The sequence below is a fragment of the Helianthus annuus genome, chromosome 14 (assembly GCF_002127325.2).
Source record: "Helianthus annuus cultivar XRQ/B chromosome 14, HanXRQr2.0-SUNRISE, whole genome shotgun sequence".
In the NCBI taxonomy this organism is placed as follows: Eukaryota; Viridiplantae; Streptophyta; class Magnoliopsida; order Asterales; family Asteraceae; genus Helianthus; species Helianthus annuus.
The window spans coordinates 56,177,229-56,194,189 of NC_035446.2; the positions used below are offsets into that span (position 1 = coordinate 56,177,229).

Below are 16,961 nucleotides of genomic sequence, written 5' to 3' on the forward strand. Positions count from 1 at the left end.
TTGCGACAAATGGCTTGAAGCCATGAACGTAGAGATGCAATCCATGTATGACAACCAAGTTTGGGAATTGGTTGTGCCACCTCTTAACTCCAAAGTAGTTGGAAGTAAGTGGGTTTTCAAGAAGAAAACAGATATGCATGGTAACTTGGATACTTATAAAGCGAGACTTGTAGCAAAAGGTTTCACTCAAACTCAAGGGATTGATTATGATGAGACCTTCTCGCCAGTGGCGATGCTAAAGTCGATTAGGATATTATTTGCCATAGCTGCATATTATGACTATGAGATTTGGCAAATGGATGTCAAAACGGCTTTCCTCAATGGATATCTTGATGAAGATGTCTATATGGTTCAGCCTGAAGGTTTTGTCGATCCAAAACATCCTAACAAAGTATGCAAGTTAAAGAAATCAATCTATGGATTGAAACAAGCATCGAGAAGTTGGAATCACCGTTTTGATGAAGAGATTAGGAATTTTGGGTTCATCAAGAACGGCGATGAAGCTTGTGTGTATAAGAAAGCTAGTGGGAGCACCGTCACTTTCTTAGTATTGTATGTCGATGACATTCTACTATTTGGAAATGACATTCCAACCATGGAAGGTGTAAAAGCCTGGCTTGGAAGATGTTTTTCCATTAAAGATCTTGGAGAAGCTGCCTATATTTTGGGAATAAAGATCTATAGGGATAGATCAAGGCGCTTGATAGGTTTAAACCAAAGTGCATACATTGACAAGGTCTTGAAAAGGTTCAAGATGGAGAACTCTAAGAAAGGTTTGGTACCTATTCAAAAGGGGACGATATTGAATGTAACTCAATGTCCAAGCTCAAAGGATGAGCAAGAAAGAATGAAAGGAATCCCATATGCGTCTGCTATAGGATCCATAATGTATGCAATGATATGTACTAGACCGGACGTGTCATGCGCTTTAAGCATGACAAGCAGATACCAGCAAAATCCAGGTAACAGTCATTGGATGGCTGTTAAGAGCATATTGAAATACCTTAGAAGGACTAAGGATATGTTTCTAATATATGGATCTGGTGAAGAGGAACTCGTTGTAAAAGGTTACACGGATGCGAGTTTCCAAACTGATCGAGATGGTTCACGATCACAATCTGGGTATGTCTTCATTTTGAATGGAGCTGCAGTCTCTTGGAAGAGCTCGAAGCAGGATGTTGTAGCATTGTCCACTACAGAATCAGAATACATCGCCGCCTCATTGGCAGCACAAGAAGCTGCGTGGTTAAAGAAGTTCATTGCCGACCTAGGGGTAGTCCCTACCATTCAAGACCCCCTAGAGATCTTTTGTGATAACGAGGGTGCGATTGCTCAAATCAAGGAACCTCGTGCACACCAAAAGACTAGGCACATTGAGCGGAGATTCAACTACATAAGGGATGAAGTTGAAAAAGGAAAGATATGTATTCGCAAAGTTCACACCGATCAAAACATTGCGGATCCACTCACGAAGCTCCTTGAACGGCCAAAACATGAGGGTCATACTTGTGCCTTAGGACTTCGATATTCTAGTGATTGGATTTGATCTATTTTGTATTTGGATATTGGAACAATTGTTATTTTAACTCTTTTATGGTATTTTGAGTTATGTTCCATTTTAGCATGTTTAAATCCGTGAATAAATTAATTATTCTAAATGTCCGTAGTCGATCATATTTGTGGGAACAAATATGAATGTAAGACTATTATGAACTTGGATTGGTGGATATTCATTAGGTATGAATATAGAGCAAAGTGTTGCTGCCAAAGTTCATAGATATTTGTGGGATACAAATATTGGACTGACCCGCTCTCAAATCTTACTGCATGGAATCTTTTGTGATTGATCATAAGTAAATTTGAGCAAAGGCGAATATCATAGTATCCTCTGACCTGAGATACATATTGGGTCTTGATATTCACCAAATATTATACCTTGACTTGGTTCTTCGCTGTCTGTAATAAGACAGTACACAAGGCTAAGCTCAGGTGTGGTACGAGGTGATTGTGAGAGACGTATGTAGTCAAGAAGGGATTTGTTCCTCTTATTCGTTGAGAGTAAGATGTCTAAGGCCTGTTAAAGTTAAATCAACAGAGAATGATCACACTGTGTCTCTGGATTTGACACGACATCTGTAACGAAAGGATAAATGATAGATTCACCTAAATCATTTTCAAGTAAGGGACTTGAAGGGGATGATGTTATTGAATGGCACTTCGTCATACGTATTAGGGGTAGTGAACCGTTGTTAGGCGTTATTTACTACTTGCATCAATCTTCTATGTATCTTGTGCAAGTGGGAGATTGTTGGACTCTGTATGCCCAAGACACATATTAAATTGATGTGGCTAGTACGTTATGATCCAAGTCGGGTCATACCCAATAACAAGCTAGACAAACACCTACAATATTTATTTATGATATGATCAAACAAATAAATATTAACACTTACAATATTTAGAAATCGGTTTTCTAAATAATTACACTTGACAAACTAATAAATTATATGGATAATTTATTTTGAGAGAATATTTATTTTGTTATTTAATGGGTTAAATAACATTATAAAAGCTATAATTTGTTGCATAAAATCTTATAAAGATGTCATGTAATGTTTTATAAAAGTTATAAAACTAAACAAGAGACATAAAAATAAATAAGGAAAATTTTGATTGGGTGAGTTGGGAGGTGGCTTGGGCCGCCCACTTTGGGTCTTCCCAAGGTGATCTTCCACCAATAAAATTGCATGCAATCTTTTCAAAGAACAAGGCACTTGATTTTCCTTTTAAATGTTTGCAACATCTTCTCTCATGGTAACTACTAATTTTCAAGTTGTAAGAACTCTTAAAATCTCCTCAAAAATTTCGGCCAAGGTGGGTTGATCAAGAGGGTGTTTCATTTGAGTTTCAAGTGTAGAAATCCTAACAACATAAGGTGTTCGTTGGAAGCTTGGGGTATGCAAGCTTGAGGTCTTCTCCTTTGAAGATTTCCATTCAAGAATATCATCTTCTTCATATCACCTTGCTCTTGAAAGGTAGTATTCTAAAACACCCTATGGTTGTATTTTGATAGCATGCATTTCATATATGGATCCGATTTTGGGTTTTTGCATTTAAAATGGTTTTAAATCTTGCAAAGTAACATGTTTTAAATCCTCATTCCGTTGCATTTTAATTTTATTTGGATAAAATTACTTTGATAAACATGTGAAAAACCCAACATATGGGACGTATCTATAACTGAATTTTATGAATAGTTGTTGTGGAAACTTCTGAACAATCTGTTTCGCTCAGTTCCATGCCCCAATGATTCCGCCATCGGTTGGGGTGTGACAGTTTATATGACTCTTCCTGATGGTTTAAATATAGATAAAAATAACAAAGTTTGCAGACTAAAAAGGTCCCTGTATGGTTTAAAACAGGCCCCTCGCATGTGGAATGAAAAACTTGTTCAAGTTCTTATTAAAATTGGATTTGTTCAGTCCAAATGTGACCATTCTATGTTCATTAAGTCTAATAACTATGTGTTTATTGCTTTATTAGTCTATGTGGATGACATTGTGTTAACAGGAAACAATTCTAATGAAATTAATAACATCAAATACCTATTAAAAAAGGAATTTCAAATCAAAGACCTTGGTTTATTAAAATACTTTCTTGGCATTGAAGTTATTAAAAATAGTTAAGGTATTTGTCTTACTCAGAGACAACATTGTATGGATTTTTTAAACGAATATGGGATGAGTGGATGCAAACCTGTCAGTTGTCCCATAGAGCAAAACTATGTTTTAATCAAACTAAGTAAAAATGAGGAATTAAAGGATGCTAATGTCACTGAGTATCAAAAACTTGTTGGGAAACTTATTTATCTATCCCACACTCGTCCTGACATTGCCTATGTTGTTCATTACCTATCTCAATATATGCATAAACCAACCGAGGCACACTCTCAGATAGCCTTTAGGCTGCTGAGATACTTAAAAGGTGCATCCGGCCTTGGTATCATGTTTAAACAAAGTGACTCTTTTCAATTGACGGCTTATGCTGATTCCGATTGGGCTAAATGTGTCGACAGCAGGAGGTATGTCACATGGTTTTGTATCTTTCTTGGAAACTCCTTAGTTTCTTGGAAAAGCAAGAAACAAAGTGTAGTTTCTCGTTCCTCTGCTGAAGCTGAGTACAGGTCCATGTGCAGTGCCTCGTGTGAAATCCTGTGGTTAATAAATATCTTAAGGGAATTGGGGGGTTAAAGTTGATCTTCTGGTAACCCTCAGATGTGACAATACTGCAACCATCTCTATAGCTACAAATCCTGTGTTTCATGATAAAACGAAACACTTTGAGGTTGACCTATTCTTCCTGGGAGAAAAAATAGATGCAGGTATCATCAAGACAACTGGTATAAAAACTGAATTTCAACTCGCTGGCCTTTTCACAAACGGTTTGATGCCAAGGAATCATGATGAAATGTGTAAGTCTTTAGGTCTGATAAATCTGTTTAAACATTTAAACTGTGGGGGGGGGGGTGTTAAAATATCCTATATATTTCATATATTTTAGTTTAAATGTTTTCCTTTTTTTACTTTTCTAACCGTTTCCTTTTATTCTTATTTGTGATTGAGGTTTGATCCGGTTTGCTTTGGGCTCGTTATCTCCTCTATTGGGCTGGTCCATGTTTGCTTTGGGCTTAAGGGTTTCGTGATGATCCGGCTATATAATGTGCCTCCTTGGGATCCTGGCCACACCGTCTCACACTGCTACTTCTCGAATACTTGTGCTCCTGCTCTCTTTTCCTCACACGTTCATTCGTGAGGCTGTATGATTCTTCTTTGTTAACCTTTTTGGTTATATATGTTCACCAGTCAATCTGTGATGACTGGCTGATTTCCTTATACTGTTTTTGAGAAAGAAGTTGAATAAATTTGTTTTTTCCTTTTTGCTTGATTCAATCCCTGAAGTTCTGACACTTCTCGGGTAAAAATGTAAACATCCACGAAATATCCAGTGAGATAAGGTTGGTAAGATTCCCTTGGTTTAAAAATAGAACTAAGGGTAGAAACATTACATGGGAATCATTTGTAAGTATGTAATTGTTGTTGTTTGGCCGTTTGGTTTTCAAGTTAGCGTGTTTTAATAAAAGAGTAAACTGCCATTTTGGTCCATATGGTTTGGCCAGTTTTGCCATTTTAGTCCAAATCTCAAACTTATTACATCTAGGTCCCTGTGGTTTGCATTTTGTTGCCATTTTAGTCCAAATTTCAAATTTGGTCAGATTCCCCACTAATGACCCTGCTATTTTGTCTTTACCCTCAGGGGCATTTTAGTCATTTTGGAATTATTATACCCACTTCTTCTACCTCTTTCTCTCTGCACATACTCTCTCTCTCTAAAATCACCCCTCTGTCTCTCTCTCTAAACACAAGCAAATTATCCCACTCATTTCACCAACATTTCAATGCAGTCCAACACAAGCAATCAAAATATGCAAATTCATATTCTCAGAGCAAAAAAAAAAATCTAAATAATATGTGCATACACAACAAAAACCTAAATCAATCACTCTTCTCCACCAATCTACAACATAAATCAAACAATTTCTAATCACCAAATTATAACCTAAACAAAAACGAAAACAATCAAAACCTGTAAAGCTCCTCGAAACATGATGAGACCTGATTTAATCCTGTTCAGGCGATTCGAGAAGATGATGTTCCGGTGGCTCAGCCCAAGGATATGGGGTTTTGGAGAACATGATGTTACAGTTCTAGGTCTCATCACCACCACCACCACTGCCCCAAGCACCTCCGCCGCCGCCGCTGCCCTATACTTCCCCAACCACCCCCTCCTCCGCCGCTGCCCTATACTTCCCCAACCACCCCCTCCTCCTCCGCTGCCCTATACTTCCCCAACCACCTCCGCCGCCGCCGCTGCTGATACGGGGCTCCGCCGCCACTGCTGCTGAAACGCGGCTCCGTCTCTTCGATCTCCCTCTCTCTCATGCATCTCTCTCTCTCTCCGGCGCTCATAGCGGCTCTGCTGATGTCGTACCGTCCGCCACCACCAAGTGGTGGTGGTGCTGCCGCCGTTGTTTATCGGGAGGGGACAACGAAGGGCATGGGATAGTGGAGAGTGATGGTGGTTGCGGTGGCCGGAGATCGAGATGGAGAGATCGAGATAGAGAGATTGAGAGGTTGGGGATGGAGAGATCGAGAGGTTGGGGATGGAGAGATGGTGGATGTGTGAATGTGTGTGTGTATGTATGTATGTATATATATATATATATATATATAATTAATTTTGCTTTAATTTATTAAAAGAGTAAATTAAAATGACCAAAATGCCCCTGCACTAAAGGACAAAATAGGAGGTTGCAACAGTCAAAAAAATAGGGTTTTTGGATTTTGGACTAAAATGGCAACAAAATGCAAACCACAGGGACCCAGATGTAATAAGTTTGAGATTTGGACTAAAGTGGCAAAACTGGCGAAACCACGGGGACCAAAATGGCAGTTTACTCTTTAATAAATTTTCCTTAAAAAATAATTTATATCTTAAAATAAATATGTTTATAGGATTCGGTTCAATTAAAAACCACCACGAATTGCGAGAATCGTAAGAACCATGAGAATTCCTACTTCACGCGTGAGTTGAGCCACAATTTTTTGCACAAAACGTACATGAAAATGTTATAAACATATTATAAAAAAAAATTAATGAGTCGGTAGTTACGCCTGATGCAAAAAAAATTAATTTGATTTAACATTTTTTACTGTAAAATTTTGCATGTGATATTTTTTTATTTTTTATTTTTTTTTCTGGAATAAATGACTTTTATAAAGACTTTTGAAAAATCCATTTGAAAGTCTAGGGTAACATCCTCTTAGATTAATTCGTCGTAATTAGTCCACCGACGGGTCGGTGCTTTTCGTCTCAGTTGCAACCTTATGAATTGTTGAAATCGAATATGCAAGCTATCATGAAAAACGTGCTTGAAAACGCATCTGCATTCAACGATTTCTCAAAACCCATAAATCAAATCCCTAAACAGCTGGGATCTCTTCGTGACAATCGAACTGAAAACGACGGAAACATAGAAATCACATAAGCTTTGAATTCACACAACCGTTTCTTAGGTATGACGCTAACAATTTCAACTACCCTTTTTGTAATATTAAAAAAATATATATATATATCATCACCACATGTATGCAGTTGGTAGTCCTGTACCTTACGTCTTCTCCATTTCACACTTATATACATTTTTCGATCAGAATTTGCCGTATTTTGTTTGTTTTTATTGATTTCAGGTACGTTTTTTGCTTTTGTTTGAGTTGACATTCCTTAATTTGTTTGAAACTTTATGGATTTGTTGAATTGGGAGGGGGGGGGGGGGGTTTAACGTAAGTTCATGAGTTGTTGAAATCAGATATGTTTCGGTTTTAATTGTTTTTAGCAATACGAATGCTTAGTGGTAAGGGTGAATAATGTCCCACCCTTGGGCGTTTTCCGCCATGTGGCAGTCCAGTCAGCAAGAGGCATTATCGAGCGTTTTTCTAAAATAGGTGTAGTGGGGATGTGGGTATTATGTTATTAAGGGTGTAAAGAATTAAATAAAAAGAAACTAACCAAAAAAAAGGGGATTGGCCAAGAAAAAGAGGGATGCATGTAATTGGCCAACAATTTGCCATTTTAGCGTGATTCAAAACACGCTGGGGGGCTTTTTTGCTCAATCACGCCCAAGGGGGTGGGGCATTGGCGTTTTCGGGCGTGTTTGGGGGCTTTTTTTGAAAAAAAACACGCCCACTATGGACGGTCTTATAGTATTGTAGTATTTTCTTTATTGAAATTTGGATTTGTGTCAATTTTATGGAGCTGCTGACAAAAATGTTAGGTTAAGTTTAGTATGAAATTATGGACATATGTTATGTATGAATTATGTTGTATAAACTAAGAATTAGGGGTGTGTTTATCCGGTAATAAGTTTGACATGCCAGTTATGCCAAATGTCAACAGGCATGACGCTTAGAAACATACCGCTTGGCATAGTTGTCAATTGCGGTTACAGCGACGGCTATAGTGCGCTATGTAGCAAGGCGGCCAAGTGTCGCTATTTGGGTCATAGCGACCAATAGCGTGAATAGCGACAGTTAGTGTTTTTTTTAATGTAAATAACAATTAGATATAGCTATAAAATAGCTGGATTTATAGGTTTTTGTTAAATATACATGTAAAATAGCATATATACCAGGGTATTTTGATATAATATACGTATAAAAATTTTCAAAATTCTTTTTCTAGTGTATCGCTATTTATAAAATAGCGGTCGCTATTTCTCGCTATCGCTATGTAGCATATAGGTCCCTTGTCGCTATTCGCTATTAACAACTATGCCGCTTGGTATAGGGTCATTGTAAGCAATTAGGTTTTTAATATGTGATATGCAAAGACATGTTTTTGAATACATTATCCTGTCCTGCAAGTTTAGTGGGCTGAATCAATCGAAAAAGTTTTAACATTTATGAATTTAAGCGTGAAAATGTTTGGCTTCTACATAGATTTAGATGCTTGACTTTTTGTTGCCTTTTTTTTTTTAAAAGAATATATACACCCAATTTTTACAGCGTGAAGTGTTGTACTGCTTCTGCAATGTCGAGTTTGGAGGAGCCTCTTGGTATGGACAAGTTGCCAAGCTTAAGCACCGTTGATCTTTTCCATAGGTTCTCATCCAACGGCTGCAGTACCAGCGGAGTGGAACGTTGCTGGGTCGAGGGAAATACTTCCACGTCATCAAATGATGACAAGTATGTGTCTTTGCAGTTTGCATAGTGTAGTTATCTTGTGACATAATTTTTATTAGAGTAAATTACGATTTTGGCCCCTGTGGTTATATCACTTACCCTTTTAGCCCAAAAAGGAATCTAATAACATCTGAGCCCCCAACGTCTTTTTTCCTAACACTTTTGGCCCCTAAAAGTAAATGGATGGGGTTAGTGTTAGGGGCTAAAAGTGTTAGAAAAAAAACATCGGGGGCTCAGATGTTAAAAGATTCTTTTTTGGGCTAAAAGGGTAAAAGTGATCTAACAACAGGGGTCAAAATCATAATTTACTCTTTTTATTATTTAAAAATTTACACTGAAGTAAGGTTATTGTATTCTGATGTGATCATCATTCATCTTCTAGATGAAGCTTATGGTACCGTTAAGTTTTCAATAGGTCAAATAGACTACATTTTAATGAAAAGTACATTAATATGTACACTTATGCCGTCACGAACGTGATGTATATACTGAAGTCTGAAACCAACTGTACTAACTTGGAAACATGCATATTCTCAGGGCAGATTTTGAGTATGTGCAAGGAGTGTTCGCTTGGAGACATCATGCAAGAGATACGCCTCAAAACGGAAACCATGCAGCATATAGAAATCAGTGTGATTCAAGGCATTTAGCAAGCCGTCAGCATAACTCTTACTGCAATGATGTAGGACTACAAAACATAACAAATATGGTGATTAACTAGCCTCCAATGTTCTAACTAACACAAGTCAAAGAACACCACTCTTTTTTTTTTTTTTTTTTTTTTTTTTTTCACATGGACAGGCATTGGTGTATACTAATATTTTTAGATTCTCTTGTCTTATAATTAGATTTTCAAGGGCATACCAAAGTATGTAAAGATAGTGGAAGTTGGTGCAAGGGATGGGTTACAGAATGAAAAGAATATGGTGCCTACATCTGTGAAAATAGAACTAATTCAGAGGCTTGTTTCTACTGGATTATCTGTTGTTGAGGCAACAGCTTTTGTTTCTCCCAAGTGGGTACCTCAGGTATCTTTTCTCTCACCAGAATTTAGGGTTTTTTATTGTAAATATTTATCTTTATTTGATGTGGCACAATGGATTGGTCTGGCGGGTTGGGTAGTGGGTCAAAATCGGTTAGGTCAAGTCGGGTTGAACCAAAAACATTTTTTGTTCAATTTTATAGATAGTTAATGCGTTAATTCATTACATATGATTGCAAAAACTAAGTGGTAACACTAATCATCTATGTTTTTTACATAAAACGATTTCGGAGGTTCTATGTATTAAGGTGCTTGTGATTGCTTGTAAAAGTGCTTATTTTCTAATTGCATTTTGATATAAGCAATAAGGTGTTTTTAAGGGGTTTCTTATCCAAACTTCTTAATAAGTTGTAATAAATAAGCAGCTTCAGTTTTAATAAGCAATCTCAAAGGCGTAATAGAAGACATTCTGGGTTATTTTAAGCCATTCTATTAATCAAATTTTCGTATTTATAACTTTTATAGGTCAACCCATTGGAGTGGTGAGGTATAACCTATAACCGAAAATAACCCATTTGGTCTGCTAGCAATACTATATTATATATCTATCACTATCATCATATTCAGTAAATCCCACCAATAGCAAAGCAAAGGTAGGGTCTAAGGAGGGTAAGATGTACCCCGTAGGAATAGAGATGCTGCTTCCAGTGAGACCCCTGGCTTGATAGTAGTTTTGCATCAAGCCTTGGACATAAGGCACATAACACTCAGCAATCGGGACAAAGACCGATTGTGTTTTGTCATTCAGCTATCAACGCCACCACATGATGCATGATTAACCGTCTTCAGCTTTTAACGTTATTTTCCCGAAATTAGTAAAATATGAATACATAGTTTTAGAGTAAATAATTTTAAATGTTTCTATTTCATGTGTATCTAATTCTTATTTTTGATAAAGCTGGCTGATGCAAGGGAGGTTATTGAAGCACTAAAAAACATGGATACTACAAGACTGCCTGTGCTGGTGCCTAATTTGAAGGTGCATGATCTTTCTTGAGGATTAAAAGATAATTATTAAATTTACTAACAACACAAATGAACTTATGATTTTAGTTTGGTTTCAACTAGGGTCTTGAAGCTGCTGTTGCAGCCGGCGCAAAGGAAATAGCTATTTTTGCGTCAGCATCCGAGTCCTTCTCAAAGTCAAACATTAATTGTACCATTGAGGAAAGTTTTTCTCGTTATCGGGCTGTAGTTAATGCTGCTACAAAGCTCAATATTCGTGTTCGTGGGTATGCTCTTAATAATCAGTACACGTGTTTTATTTTCAGACTTTTGCATAATTCAGTTTACTATTTTATATTATTTAGGTATGTATCATGTGTGATTGGATGCCCGGTTGAAGGAATGATTTTTCCATCAAAAGTTGCACACGTTGCAAAAGAACTTTATGATATGGGCTGTTCTGAAATATCACTTGGTGATACTATCGGGATTGGCACACCAGGTAATTGTCAGAATAATCCTATTGATATGCGATTAGCTGAGATTTTTCATATTTTCATAACTTTTAATTCAATTGCAAACTCGATTGTGTAGGAACGGTAATTTCTATGCTCGGAGCAGTGATGTCAGTTGTTCCTGTTGAAAAGCTAGCAGTTCACTTTCATGACACTTATGGCCAATCTCTTCCAAACATTTTAGTATCCCTCCAAGTAAGCTACTTTCTCCCTCAAACTACTATATCATCACCTACTTTACCGGTTCAGTCAAAGTCAAAGTTGCCCAAAAAGTTTTAGTTAAGACCGTAAGAGAGGGAGCTTACGCTTACGAGAACCGCCTAAACAATAGATAAGGAAGTTATGTAACAACCTACCTTACTATACATAATTGTTGACAGATGGGAATAAGCATAGTGGATTCTTCTATTGCGGGTCTAGGAGGGTGCCCATACGCCAAGGGAGCTTCAGGAAATGTTGCTACTGAGGATGTGGTTTACATGCTTCATGGCCTCGGTATCCAGACCAATGTAGATCTTGGAAAGCTCTTGCAAACCGGTGAGTTCATCTGTAAGCATCTAGGCCGTCGCTCAGGGTCAAAAGCCGCCATCGCCTTTAGCCAAATTTAAAGAAATGCAGATTGCTATAATCACATGTCAAAGGGAAATGGCCATAAGTTTTTTTTTTCCTCTGTATTTACGGCTAATATTATGCCATGGTTAAAACATATAAGCCCTTCTCTTTCAAACAACTTGTTTTTTTTATCAACCTGATACTCCGAGAATATAATACCTCTCTCTTCCGTACTTTAGCACGTTTAGAGATTCTTTCAGGAAATGTCTATCAAGGGCGAAGGGGCACATATGGGTAAATCAGGTACACCGCTCCTTATGCTTCGGGTGGGTTCATGAACCCGAAGTTTTATTTTTTTTTTGAATGGCAAATTTGGATCACTGACGGACCACTGGAGTATCATCGTGCCACCAGAGGAAGCACCCGATCATATCCATCTCCACTAGGCATAATGCCACACCAATTCAGGAGGAAACCCAATAAACATGGGAAAACCCCCCTTGTGGGAATCGAACCCAGGACCTACAGGTCCCAAAGCCTTATCCCACCACCAAGATGCCACTAGGCTAAGTTTTATTTGACCACAAATGAGTGTTTTGTACTTTGGGTAGTTGGGAACACCAGATAGTTTTTGGTAAAAATGAGGTGACACATTGTAGTTTAGTTGGTTGATAATTTCTAGAGTGCCCTTCACCTGTTAGCATTTTTTAAGCCAAGTAGAATCACTTACTTTGTCAAGAGTTTGTTCTATTCGCTCACAAAAACTATCTGAGATGTAGATGGTCTATCGACTAGGGATGAGCATATGTCACCGAATACCGATCCCGTACCGATCCCGATCCCGATCGGTATCCACTTTTTGGCGTTTTCGGTATCGGTACGGTATGGTATCGGTATTATACCGATACCGACCCTCAAAATACGGTATAATACCGATACCGTACCGTACCGATACCTAACCGACATGTTTCGGTATCGGTATCGGTACCTAGTTTGGGTGAAATTCGAGATCGGTATTAGGCGGTATCGGTATCGGTTCGGTATCGGATACTGATATGCTCATCCCTACTATCGACTCATAGATAGAACATTTAGCTCTTACTTTGACTGTAAATAGAACACTCATGAACCTAAAATATGGATTAGGATCAAATACAAAGGATCCTAATTGTAAGAAGGATTTATAGAGGGACAAGTGTCCAATAACCTAAAAAAACCTACTACACAAAAAAACCCCACTACAAAAAAAAAAAAAAAAAAAAAAACCTTAAACATCCACCACCACCAAAAACCTAAACCCCCACCCCCACCCCCCCCCCCCCACATCACCCACCCTAAAAAAAAAATTTTTTTTTTGTTTTTTTGCCGAGGGGGTGGGGGGGGTGGGGGTTTAGGTTTTTCGGTGGGGGTGGGTGTTTAGTTTTTTTTAGATTTTTTTTTAGGTTTTTTTGTTTTTTTTTTTTTGGGGGGGGGGGGGGTTAGGTTTTTTTTAGGTTTTTGGGGGGTGGGGGTTTAGGTTATTGGACACTTGTCACTCTATAAATCCTTCTTGCACTTTTTACAATTAGAAGCCTTTGTAGAATAACTTGACCCAATAAAATGTTTGCCAACTCAAGTGTCATTATAAGTATGTAGCTTGTTTGTCCGTATTTTCACATCCTTTGTGTATGACTGACTATCAGGTTGATTGATGACATGGCATCATGTTTCACCTAATTATCTCCGGTTTAACTATAAGCCGGTCACTGAATCTGCATGCATTCAAATCATCGTTCACTGCTACCACTCCCCTGACAACCGCCGCCGCTGTCGACACATCACCTCTGCCACCACCGCGACACCACCGCACCACCATCGTGATAACTCCTTCCCTGACAACTCCTCCGACGACAACTCATCCAGTGACATTCATACGTCTGCTCATAAGTCACTACTGCAATAACTAATTCGGCTCGTCCTTCTACAATTACTCGGTTGAATACATCATTTATCCGGTAATCACAACAAATTACATACTTTTTTATTGCATCCATTCTGTTACCAATTTCTATGTTGTTACCAATTCCCACTGTAAGTGTCCTTATACGATTACTCAGTCCGATTATACTGCTATTTGTCATCTACTTACAAATAAACATGATTTAACTTGTAACCCCTTTGTGATACATATGACATCTTCTGATTCATCACATATATACCCTCCTGGTCAATTGATGGGTTCACACTTCAAGCGGCTAGAAAAGTCCTAGAAGATTTAACTTGTAACCCCTTTGCTTTGGGTCGGATTTTAAGGTGTCCGAGTGGCTTTACTGGGTCCCTATTAAAGTTAATGGTTTCATATAGAGGTTGCTGCAGAATCGGGTTCTGGTTAGGAAAAATCTGCATAGAGTGTGCGGGGGTTTGGGAGTTGGTCACGCATGTTTTTATGGAGTGCCCGATAGCCAAGGCGTTGTGGAGGAAGATCTCTGTTTGGTGTAACTGGGACCTTGCATGCCTCTCATCCCTGGAGCAGCTTGTTCAGGGGTATACGTGACTAGAATCTTATGTCAATAGTACATTGCTTTTGGGTATAATTTACTCCACTTTATGGGTAATTTGGAAGGATAGTAACAACAGGCTCTTTAAGGGGGGCAAGCGTTATTTGGAGTCGGCTTCCGAGGATGTTAATAACCTCTCACTCGGATGGGTAAAATATCGTTCGAAATTCTGTGTTGATAGCTGGGAAGGCTGGGTTAATTTGTTTTTTTTTTATGTTTTGTATGGCTGTGTATGTGCAGAGTATGTTCTGCACTTTTTTGTCTTGTTTAGATTTTTACCCCTTGTTGCTGTTTTACCAGCTAATCGCTGGTATTTCTTTTGTGGTATGAGAAGTTTTGTGGTATGAGAAGTTTCGCTGCTGTTCAAAAAAATAACATTTGCTTGATTACTCTATGTTCCTGTATCATTGTTTATTTAACATTGTTCATTTTTTTGTTTATCTGATTGACCAATACAACGATCATGCACATGTGCATTATGTTGATAACACCCATACTCGTCACCGATCGTGCACATGTGCATTATGTTGATAACACCCATACTCGTCATCCGTAAGCTGTTAACCATCATTAACATGAACATGCACATGTGCATCACGTTAAAAACACCCCATAATCTGGCTAAATTGCACTTTTCATCATTTATGTTTCAGGGTTTTTGCAGGCGCTGTCCTTTAAGTTTAAAATTACACTCTATGTCCTTTATGTTTGCAACCTATAACAGGCGGTGTCCTTTCTCATAAACCCAGTTAACTTTTTTATGTTAAAACCCCTCACCTTCAGCAGGGACCATATGTGTAAGTTTGTAAACATGAGGGACCTTTAATGTTAAAACCCCTTGTCTCTCCCATTTTTCTTTCAATAATTTGATCTTAGAGCTTGTTTCAATAATTTCATTTTTTTAAATGATCAACGACTTTCTTGATAGTGGCAAATTGTATTCGCCGATCTTTTGGATCTAAACTTGATGATTGTGAACTAACTAAAATGATAAAATTGTGAACGACTTTCTGTTGGTTTTAGATCATTTACAGACTGATTCGGTTGATTTTTCAGCGTGTTTCGATCGAATTTCAGTTTGATTTGATGACTTTTGGTTAAAATTTTGAACATTTCGGTTCATTACGGTTTGTTTTCTTTGATAAAATCGACTGAAATGAACACGTAATCTGATATATTTTCTAAAACTGTTGAAACTTACAAAGATTTTTACAACGAAAATTCATAAAAATCTGATCAAACAACGAAATATTGATAATTAAGACAAGTATCAGATTTGAAATGAAGAATTAAACATAATCTTTTAACGTTTTTGAGATCCACATCTGAGGTATTGAGTTGCCTGATAGTTTTGTTTAGAAAGATGTTTGAAATTCGAATTTGATAAGATCCAGATCTGAATATGTATTTGTACATGCGCATAACAGTTTGCACATTATCGTTCTTGTTGATACGCGCATAAACACTATCTTCAAAACATCTGAGATGATTCGGTTGCGACATCTGAATCGTATACGCAGTAAGTCAAATTGGTCCCGTGAGGGGTTTTTCATCTTAATGATAAAGAGAAGAATGGAAAGGGGTTGCAGGTGTGGGGTTTTACAAAGTTACACATATGGTCCCTGCTGTTAATGAGTTTTACAAAGTTACACGTGAGGGGTTTTAACATAAAAAAGTTAACTGGGTTTAGCTGAAAGGATACCGCCCGTTAATGATTGCAAACATAAAGGACATACAGTGTAATTTTTAAAGTTAAAGGACAGAGCCTGTCGAAACATTGAAACATAAAGGACGAAAAGTGCAATTTAGCCCCATAATCTTAACTAATCATACTGTTAACCATTAATACATAACCGTGCACATGCGCATCACATTGCCAACACCCTTTAATAATCTCCCTATAATCATATGTTAACCATCGGTACATTTCCCATGCACATGTGCATCGTAACGATAACACCCTATAATTATCACTCTAACACCCTATAATTATCACTGATAAACTGTTGACCCACTATAATCATCACTGATAAACTGTTGACCCACTATGATTATCACCGAGATAAACTGTTAACCATATATACATGGTTGACCGATAAACTGTTGACCATGTATACATCGTTGAACATTTAAACATTGTGCGTACACATTCCATATGTTTTATTAATTATGATATTTATATCCTCTTTTTATTCATTTTATTTTTTGTTTATATATAGGAACAATCCTACATTGAACATTGTACACATCGGTACATATTATGTTCAAAAGAATGGTACATATTATGTTCAAAAGAAGGACAACCAAAAAATACTTGAACTACTTATAAATTGATTATCACTTGTTTATTTGTTTACATTCCTTGTTTAGACTTATTTTTTTATCTACTTAGCGGTGTAGTATTCACTGTTGTATTCATGACCAATTAACATAAATTACCAACATGTCCACTGTTTCAACATCATGCACATGTGCATTATCCAACGCATACATTTTCAACATTGAAACCATACCATCTAAACTTATCGATGCACGGTTTTTAATGCCATTATGTTTTAACTACATGTACTCC

The 16,961-nt window shown here is 37.5% G+C and overlaps 1 protein-coding gene across 3 annotated transcripts; it reads left to right on the forward strand.

Annotated features, from left to right (window-relative positions):
* The first annotated feature begins 6,866 nt into the window (after positions 1-6,866).
* LOC110908332 (hydroxymethylglutaryl-CoA lyase, mitochondrial) lies at positions 6,867-14,761 on the forward strand. Of its 3 annotated transcripts, none has more exons than XM_035983218.1 (10): positions 6,867-7,133; positions 8,622-8,801; positions 9,336-9,507; positions 9,647-9,826; positions 10,739-10,819; positions 10,909-11,072; positions 11,151-11,287; positions 11,380-11,495; positions 11,681-11,837; positions 13,535-14,761. In XM_035983218.1, the coding sequence occupies exons 2-10, from the start codon at positions 8,647-8,649 to the stop codon at positions 13,537-13,539; spliced, it is 1,167 nt and encodes a 388-aa protein (XP_035839111.1). In that variant the 5' UTR covers positions 6,867-7,133; positions 8,622-8,646; the 3' UTR covers positions 13,540-14,761. The 3 variants fall into 3 exon arrangements, with proteins under 3 accessions (XP_035839111.1, XP_022008947.1, XP_035839109.1); XM_035983216.1 differs by lacking the exon at positions 13,535-14,761 and adding an exon at positions 7,213-7,307 and having other exon boundaries at positions 6,873-7,133; positions 11,681-12,085; XM_022153255.2 differs by lacking the exon at positions 13,535-14,761 and having other exon boundaries at positions 11,681-12,085.
* The last annotated feature ends 2,200 nt before the right edge of the window (positions 14,762-16,961 follow it).